The 9,479-nt window shown below is 39.2% G+C and overlaps 1 protein-coding gene across 3 annotated transcripts; it reads left to right on the top strand.

Moving 5' to 3' along the window:
• The first annotated feature begins 3,369 nt into the window (after nt 1–3,369).
• Nucleotides 3,370–9,272, top strand: LOC134361978 (serpin B4-like). 3 transcript variants are annotated; one of them, XM_063077254.1, is made up of 7 exons: nt 3,370–3,534; nt 4,075–4,140; nt 5,554–5,673; nt 6,400–6,517; nt 7,555–7,697; nt 7,994–8,149; nt 8,868–9,272. In XM_063077254.1, the coding sequence occupies exons 1-7, from the start codon at nt 3,370–3,372 to the stop codon at nt 9,270–9,272; spliced, it is 1,173 nt and encodes a 390-aa protein (XP_062933324.1). The 3 variants fall into 3 exon arrangements, with proteins under 3 accessions (XP_062933324.1, XP_062933325.1, XP_062933323.1); XM_063077255.1 differs by having other exon boundaries at nt 5,545–5,673; nt 8,057–8,149; XM_063077253.1 differs by having other exon boundaries at nt 5,545–5,673.
• Nucleotides 9,273–9,479: the final 207 nt, after the last annotated feature.

Below are 9,479 nucleotides of genomic sequence, written 5' to 3'. Positions count from 1 at the left end.
TGGCTATTTTAATTTTTTTAAACTCTAAAAAAAAACCCTCATTTTAACTGCCTGCTTCCCCAGCCTCAGGACATGCTGCTCTCATGTTTCCCCTATCAATGTGTATGTATCAAATCTCCGAGTGACAATGTAAGATACGAGTTCCCCACAACCCCTTCTTCCATCGTATGTGCTTCTGGACCCTTGTTCTAGATTAATCTTCCTGTGATTTTGTGATGTGCTGAGACAGCAAACTCATTGCTGATCTTTAAAAGGGCCCATGACAGTAACAAGTGTCAGGGAGGATGTGAAGAAGTCAGAACGCTACACATTGCTGGCTGGAATGTAAAATGGCTCAGCCACTGTGGAAAACAGTCCAGCATTTCCCCAAAATGTTAAACATAGTTACCATATGACATAGTGATTCCACTAATAAGTGTATACCCAAGAGAAATGAAGACACGCCACCTGTGAAAGATCACAGCAGCATTATTCAGAACAGTACAGAAAATAAAAACAACACAAATGTCTACGAATTGATGAATAAAGAAAATGTGGTATATCCATACAATAAAATATTATTCAGCCATTAAAAAGATGCACTGATCCCACAAGAACACAGAAGAACCTTAAAAACATAATATTATGTGAAAGAAGCCCATCAACAAAAGGACAATATTACATGATTCTATTTATAGGAAATATTTAGAAAAAGGCAAATTCATGGAGGCAGGAGGTAGATTAATGGTTTCCAGGGTCTGGAGAAGGGGAAGAATGAAATACAGGGTTTCTTTTGGAGGTGATAAAATTATTGTGGAATGAAACAATGGTGATGGTTGCATAGTTTTGCGAATATATTAAAAACCACTGAACTGCACAGTTTGAAACAGTGAAGCTTAAGGTATATGAACTACATCTCATAAAAAGAGGGTTCACAGAACCAATAGCCCCACCCTTGGTGGTCAGGGAGATATTCGTATAGATGCCCTGGGACAACAGTCCTCTCCCTAGACACATACATTCCTCAAGGTACAGGGTATTCCAGGGAAAACACTGCTTCTTTTACCCATTGCTTTTTCCTCTCAAAGCTACTCATTTCCCATATATTCCATCTTGATAGGGCAATTTGGGAAAGGAAGGGTTGGGCCGGATTTGACTGTCTCTCTGGGACCTGCAGTCAGAGGAAACCACCCTATATCCGTCCCCACTCATTCCCCACATGCCATGTTCTTGGCTGTCTCAGGATGCAGCCATCAAGAGTCTCTATGCCCAGGCTTCTCCCCCCACTGCTAGGTGGCCCCAGAGAGGACAGGCTAAGGGCTTCGTATTTCACCCACTCCTGCCCCTCAGACTTTGTGGAGAGACATTTTCTCTTTACGCGTATAGAAGAAAAGCATCTTATCACTTAAACCAGTAGAGATAATGTTATTTTAAACCTGGAGGCTGTCTTATGTGGTGTGGGGTAGCAGATTAATATGCAGTTTCCTCAGCCAGATTATCTGCCTTGAAATCTCACCTGTGCAATTCACAAGCTATCTAACCTGGGCCTTGTTTAACCACTCTGCACCTCAGTTCTGTCATCTATGAAAAGGGGATAACAAATGTACCTAGTTGCTGCAACATGAATGTAAACAAATACATATTCTGGCTCAATAAAGGTCAACAATACTAATATTATTTTCCCTACAGAAATACCCTGTATATGCAGAAAATAAGTCTCCATAAAAAACAGCCTTAACAATGGCATCCAAAGAACTGCCTCCCACTCCCACCCTTTTCATTATTTCTTACAGGCATTTGACACCAGCTTCCAGCCCATAAGTCTGAAACCAGTGTGTTAAATGGTGAGATGATAGAGACATGATCCCGACAGCTCAAACAACTTAATTTTCTGTTTCATTTTTACATGAAAAATTAGAAAGCTGCCATTCAAATGGCACCTGTTAGTTTCAGTTACTCTTCTCATTGCCAGCATGTTAATAGGGCACGGTAACTTTTTCACTGACTGTAAGCAACAGAAAAAAATCTAGGCTGGCTGCAAGAGGCACAGGAGGGAACAGGGAGCACCTCTGCCAAGGTAGAGCACTCAGGGGAAGGAAATAGGACCTTGTTCCCCACCATTTGCTGAGACACCCCCGCAGTCTCTCTTTGGTCTTAGAATTAGAAGTATTTTCCTGGTTATAAAGAATAATCACTAGGGAAATTGGTAGGATGAACAAAACCTTTCAGAATTGAAAAATAGTGAATGTAAGCTTTCTTTAGCTGTTTGGTGTTCAAAGTGTACCTTAAAGACAATTTAATACTCAAGAAAAAACAGATATTATTTACATTTGGGAGATTTACAAAGATTTTTTTTTTTTATGGTTGGGAGAGTCATAGGGAATGTGAGGAAGTTGGAATTTTAACCTTATTCTTATTGGTATTAGAAATGAAATGGGATATTACATGTATTTCAAATGAGTCAATGATTGCCAGTGAGTGCAGATATGCAATTTTTTTCTACAGGTTAAAAAGGAAGTACGGTGACAGAACAGTAGTCCTGTGTTTTTTCCATAAATTGTCATGCTCAAAAAGGTGAGTATTAGCCTGGTCGCAAAATCTAAAGTTGATTTTCTTGAAATACCAGCTACGATAACCAGGGAGAGGCGGCAAGAGGAGAGGTATATATCCAGGATCTCACCAGTCACCACACTGAGAGGCTTACAGAGTCCCTGCCCATCTCTACTTCCTCCAGAAACACGGGTAAGTGCTTCCAGCTACTCCTCTTGTCAATATAAATTATTTTTTAGAGTAAGAACAATGATGTGTTTTAGATCAGGCATCTACTTCATTCTGTCAGATTGTATTTTACTTATTATGCCAGGGCAAAATTAAAATACCTTATTCATCTGATTTGCTCCTTATCTAAACTATTTATTTCTAACTAAATAAATGCACCCTTGCGTGCATCGGGGAGAGTGCCTGGCACCACAGAGTCTTGAAGGAAAAGTCAGAAAGATGCCTCTTGAGAGCTGGCTGGATGTTATTCACAGAAATCTTCGTCTTAGTGTGCATTATCAAGCCTTTCTATCTAGACCTAGTTCAGCCAGTGATGAAATAGAACATCATTATTTTAAAGATAAATATATACTGTTACTTGTTTACAAAAGTCTTTCAAAAATAGCAATTTTTTGAGTCTTTTAATTATGAGATTAATACATGTACATTGTGTACATGTACATAGACAGTCTTGAAACGTAAAAAGAAAAACTTTAATAGCCAGAATTCCACAACCCAGATATGTCCTTTCCATTAATAAAATTTTATTACAGAGCGATGCTCCATTCAGTGAAGTCATTCTAAAAGGAATCTGATTCTTTTCCAGGAGTTCCAGATCGCACCAAAGTCACCATGAATTCACTCAGTGAAGCAAACAACAGATTCATGATTGATCTGTTCCAACAGTTGAGAAAAGAAAATGAGCACAACATCTTCTTTTCCCCTTTCAGCATCTTGTCAGCATTAGGGATGCTCTTATTAGGGGCCAGAGAAAATACTGCACTACAGATTGAGCAGGTAGGTGTCAACTTCATTATGTTGACCTGTTTGAACTATTCCCTTTGTCTCTCTGTCAGCTAGCATGCACATGGCAACAGATCTGCTGGCCTGATGGATAGATAGCACAAGGGGCTGAGCGGGCATTCCCGTGACTGTGTGAGCACAGAGCTGTGGGGGAGGCACACCCTCCCCGAATGTTTGCCCATCTGCTTCCTTGTGCCTCGGCTCTCTTTGGGAGCTGGATGACCTCCTGCAACTTCCCAACAATCAGATGAATTTAAAACGGAAAGACTATGGTGGAAGCGATGTATTGACTTAAATCTCAGGGAAACTTTCACCATTAGATGTTTCCTCAGCGATGAATGAATGAGGATTCTTTGAAGTGGCTGGTGATAAACCAGCTGTGTTTTTTCAAGGAGCAAACTCTTACAATGAAGTTTTGGGGCTTTTTCTCCATTTATTGTTTTTTGTCTGGGTGTTTCATTTTGTTTTTGTTTCCTTTGATTTAGACAGATCTTTTGAGTAAAGTTTTCTTGTCCCCCTTCCCGTCTCTTCCAGGTCCTTCACTTTGATGAAGTCAATGAAGTCACAGAGAACACAACAGAAAGAGCTACAACAGATCACGTGAGTCATAGAACACTTCAGTCCAAAGAGCTTCAGCTACCTGAGAAGGTCATAGTTTAAACAGAAAATTTCACATAAACTGAGAAAAGGCTATTTTTAGAGGAAATCCTATAAAAAAAAAGTTGCAACATACAGAGTGATTTCACATTTCATGTAACATAATTATTATTTTCACATTTTTGTTTTACTGAGAGAAGGTCAGCATTGTACTCAAGAGCATACATCTGGAGCCAGATAGGTTGTGTTCAAATCCCAGCTCTTCTCTTTGCAAATGATGAACATGGGAGAGATATTGCTCTGAATCACAGTGACCTCATCCCAAGGAACAAGGGATTAAGGAGAATCTATCTCAATGCATACAAACACATGCTAACATTTATAATAGTGCCTGGCCTAGAGGAAGCCATCATAAATGTTATTTATTATTATTATAAAACAATAACTACTGTAGTAATCACAATACTCTTGCTAAAATAATTTAATTTTAATTAATCCATTAACGAGATCAAGAGGAATGACACAAGTCCAAGTATATTTTGGAAAATTGTTGCTATGAGATATATTGGTTTAAATTCTTAATAGTGCAAAACTCTTAGCCAGCAACTAGAAGGCTCTAGATTCAAACAGGCTTAGGTTCAAAACTTGGCTCTGTTAATTATAGCTCCTTAGAGAGGTTAATTATCTGAGCTTTCTTGTTTTCATCTGAATTGGACTAAAGACTTAGAATTTCTGACGTGAAGCCCTTAGCTGAGTACCAGGTACACAATGGTCTTACATGCAGAGAATGACCATCACAAAGGAAAAGCCATAGATCACAGTCGATGTGTCTTAGGGGGTATAACAACAGGGCTTCATGTCATAACATATTTAAAATATCCGAACTTCAATATAATCATGTCCTTGATGGCTATTAGAAATGAAATATGGGGGCCGACCCCATGGCGCCCTCGGGAGAGTGCGGCGCTGGGAGCGCAGCGACGCTCCCGCGGCGGGTTCGGATCCTATATAGGAATGGCCGGTGCACTCACTGGCTGAGTACTGGTCATGAAAAAGACAAAAAAAAAAGAAAGAAAGAAAGAAATGAAATATGGGTCTTGCCCTTGACAAACTTAAAGTTTATCTGGAAGCTGAGCAATGAGAAGACAATCCTATGGTAGAATGGTGCTACATCTTTAGTCCGAAAAAGAAAAAGGTTGGAGTATATTAGAGCAGGAATAAAGAATTTGAAGAGATTGAACGTAAGATGGATTTTGAAGGGCATTTGAGGTAAAACACACCAAATATCAGTGCATACGCACAAAAGTCACCTTTGAGACTGGCAACATTTAGGTATCAATCTAACAGACTTAGTATTTTAGTATCTACCTTGATAGATTCAATGAACTTCCTTTTTGATGTTTGAAGGTTAAAAAGTCAGGAAATATGCATGAACAATTTCAAAACCTTCTGACTGAATTAAACAAACCCACTGATGCATATGAGTTGAAGATCGCCAACAAACTCTATGGAGAAAAGACTTTTAAATTTCTCCAGGTAAGTTTTGCCAGGCCTACGACACCTTCCATTTGTGTTTTGGGTCTTAAGTCTCGGAATGGCCCAATGAGAGGAGTGAGGCAGACAAGCCCTGCTGGCTCAGATGGGGAGCATCTGCCCTGGTGCATCCGATCCATTTCCACACCTCTACCCACTGGAGTCTCCCAGACCCAGATAGTAAACTGGTAAAGTGTGGATTTAGGGAGTATCTTATAATAAAAGAGGAGGTTGGGTAGCAGAGCTCATCATGAGATGTGTCCAATGAACTGTCACTGACAGAGTACATCTTGCTGGGAAATGTATGACTAATCGTATATTACTGAAATGGGCAGGCTTGGGTGAGTCCCTGGGAATAGCTGGGGAAGTACCAGGGAATACTGAATGCCCAGGATGGAAGATAGAAAGGTGAGAAACGTAAGAGTTGAAATTACTGGTGAGAAGTCTTGGAAGCAATTCACTCCTTCAGAGCTACTTGCTTCACAGTTTGCAAACAATCTTTCCTGTGCCTGCCTTTTGCAAGATGATATTGACCTTCAGTGACCTCCTTCTTGTGCCAGCCTTTCCTGTTGCCTACATGGCACCTGTGTAACAATATGCATGGACAGGAGATAGTGGAATTTTTCAGGGTCTGGATTCAGTTTACTTAATTACAAATAATTAAATTTGGTAATACATAGTTACTGATAAATCACTCTTAATTCCTCCTTTCTTCCTTACTTCTCAAAGGAATATTTACACGATGTTAAGAAATTTTACTTAACCAGTGTGGAATCTGTTGATTTTCTAAATGCTGCAGAACGAAGTCAAAAGAAGATTAATTCCTGGGTGGAAAGCCAAACAAATGGTAGAGTATGGAAGGGCCACTATAGAAACACTTTTGAGTAGCCTCTGAGTAAGACCTGTGCTTGACTCTGCATGGGGTACTGGGGGTGGGGGGTTGAAATGGGTTTGCAGAAAGGATGGGGAGGGCATTGCAGATGGGGGGATAATCCAAGTAAATGTGGAGAAAGCCAAGGGGAACCAGGATGGGGATCACAGGAAGCCAATTACATGGAAGCAGCTGGAGAATTGTTTGTACATGGCTCTGGATGGAGGGTATCTTTGTGAATCCCAAGTCTCTGTCTCTACTCAGATTCATTTTGAGGTCATATCCTTTTCTTTAGATCAGATCCAACTTTTGATTATGGATCTTCAAGAGGAAACGTAAGAAAGGTTCCCTTCTCCTTCACTAACAGGGAAACAAGCAGCCCTCCTGTAAACAACCCTTTTTGCCACCTGAGCTGGAGCTTCTTCAACCACATCTTCCTCCATGTCCTGCACAGCTGTCTCCCCATCTGTGGCAGAGAGCTTAACAAAGTCTCCATTCTACAAATGCCTAACCTACCTCCTACCTCTCATTACAGGCCAAACTCACAGCAATTCAACCTGAGAATGAATAGGAAGACATGCAGGGGGTAGAGTCTGACAGCACAGGGCATGTGTTTCTGATTATAGAACTCATGTCATTCATCCTAAAGAACAATCAGACCCTACTCCCTCTGAGTAGTGAGCCTAAAGCTGCAAAAAAAAATAAGAAGGAGTTGGGGGAAACATGTTGAAGCAGTAGATAAAATCAGTGTAACAGTATTCAGTGTGAGATGACTGATGTCACCCATAGACAGAGTACCTGAACACCTTTCCCATGACAAGAAGTGGTACCTCTATCAGGGGTACCTCTATCTGTGCCATGAGGAAAGCTGCACCTAGGAACCACTGGTCAATGAATCCCTAAAATAGTGATTTTGGTGAATAATTAATGATCAGTGGTGAACTTTTGCAAAGCGTCTTCCAGACAAACCACTTGTGCCTTGTGTGACTGAACCTGTTTTCTTTCCCTTGCAGGCAAAATCAAGGACCTATTTCCTAATGGATCTCTTACCAACATCACCAAACTGGTTCTGGTGAATGCAGTCTATTTCAAAGGGCAGTGGGCCCAGAAATTTTATAAGGAAAATACTAAAGAGGGAGAGTTTTGGCTGAACAAGGTATTGTCTATATTTTATTTGTAGAATGTAATGCAGCTATCCATTGAATGTTAAATATAAACACATCCAATGAAATGTACCACTGCAAATACAAAATAGAATTTGTCGTGGCTCTTATTTTGTCTTATTTTTTTTAACTTTATTTAGTTAGGAATACTTGAAGAAACTCTTGTCTTTAATTCACAAAATTCCTGGGTTATTTCAGAAAGAGAAGAATGTGTTTAATATCTCAATAATATTACCTTTTTTATCTTATGTCTCACTTGGTATTTGTTTGACACATTAATTTATTGCAGGATACAAGAAAATCTGTGCAGATGATGGAACAAACAGTGTCCTCTAACTTTGCCGCACTGGAGGATGTGCCGGCCAAGATCCTGGAAATGCCATATGAAGGCAGAGATTTAAGCATGATTGTGCTGCTGCCAAATGAAATAGATGGTCTACAAAAGGTAAAATCTTGCATCTACAATTCTTCCTCTATTGCCCCATTTTTCCTACAATACCAAGACTAAACAAAGCAATAGTTTTTAGGCCACGGTCCCTCAAAATAACAAAAACTTCAAAGCAAAAAACAGTGATTCATCTTTGTAATACAAATATTTTAGTATAGGGTCAGACATACACTGAAGGCTTAATTAATTCGTAATTAAGTAGCATTATATACATTGGATAGCAGTTTGATGGTATGCAGTAATAATTGATTGTTAATAATAAACTTGACTGAGAGAAATATATGGCAATGTGGGAAAAGTTTACAAATACATCAAACAAAAAAATAATAAAATTGCACCATAATTGCAGTATGTAATAAATAATGCATACAGGAAAATAAGAAGAGCCTATTCAAACTTGATACATATAATAGGCTGTAGGCTGATGGCATAAGGAATAGTGATATATAGTTTATTTTATACAAAATAATTTAATGCAATGATTCTGTTCCTGCATATACATATATGTGTACATGCATATACACATATATGTACTCAAATAAATGTACATATATATTCAGGGCTATTATTTTTGCTTATTAGAATAATATCTAATAAACTTAGCCTTCTGTATATCATTGATTGCTAAAATATAGATTTCCGACATATTCAATTCATTGTTAAGGTGTGTTAGAGGTTTATAATCATGTCAGTTTCATTTTTTCCATTTTTATAGCTTGAAGATGAAATCACTGCTAAGAAATTAACAGAATGGACGAGCTCACAGAATATGAGCAGGATATATGTGAATTTATACTTGCCTCGGTTCAAAGTGGGAGAGAGCTATGACCTCAAAGCCGTATTGGAAGCCATGGGGATGGTGGATGCCTTCAGTCCAGATAATGCCAACCTCTTAGGCATGAGTGAGGTTCAGAATCTCATGGTGTCTAAAGTCCTACACAAGTCCTTTGTGGAGGTCACTGAGGAGGGAACACAGGCCACAGTTGCCACTGGCGAAGAAGTTATTCAAATAATATCTCCACGTTCTGAAAAGTTCCTTTGTGATCACCCTTTCCTATTCTTCATCAAGCAAAATAAGACCAACAACATCCTCTTCTTTGGCAGAGTCTCTTCTCCTTAGATATGACTAACCTGTCACTACTTTTGGGAAAAGATCACAGAGTTGCTCCAATAAATCGATTGCTGGAAGCAACAGGTTCCTTTAACTCATTTTCCTTTCCAATCTCATACTCATCACCAAGAATTTAATGGTTGAAATAATATGTCTAGCTCTTTCTACACATACGTATAATAAGCCTACTGTTTTCCCCATAAAGATTCTCTTCAG

Source organism: Cynocephalus volans, chromosome 13 (assembly GCF_027409185.1).
Source record: "Cynocephalus volans isolate mCynVol1 chromosome 13, mCynVol1.pri, whole genome shotgun sequence".
Lineage (NCBI taxonomy): Eukaryota > Metazoa > Chordata > Mammalia > Dermoptera > Cynocephalidae > Cynocephalus > Cynocephalus volans.
The sequence above is the reverse complement of the archived record's forward strand: the minus strand, read 5'-3'. Positions and strand labels throughout refer to the sequence as shown.

Excerpts from the sequence above, each read along its gene's own strand:
- LOC134361978 (XM_063077253.1), top strand. The coding sequence starts at position 3,370 with ATGAATTCACTCAGTGAAGCAAACAACAGATTCATGATTGATCTGTTC. Across the intron at positions 5,674-6,399 it reads AGACTTTTAAATTTCTCCAG|GAATATTTACACGATGTTAA; the intron begins GTAAGTTTTGCC and ends TACTTCTCAAAG. Across the intron at positions 6,518-7,554 it reads GGTGGAAAGCCAAACAAATG|GCAAAATCAAGGACCTATTT; the intron begins GTAGAGTATGGA and ends TTTCCCTTGCAG.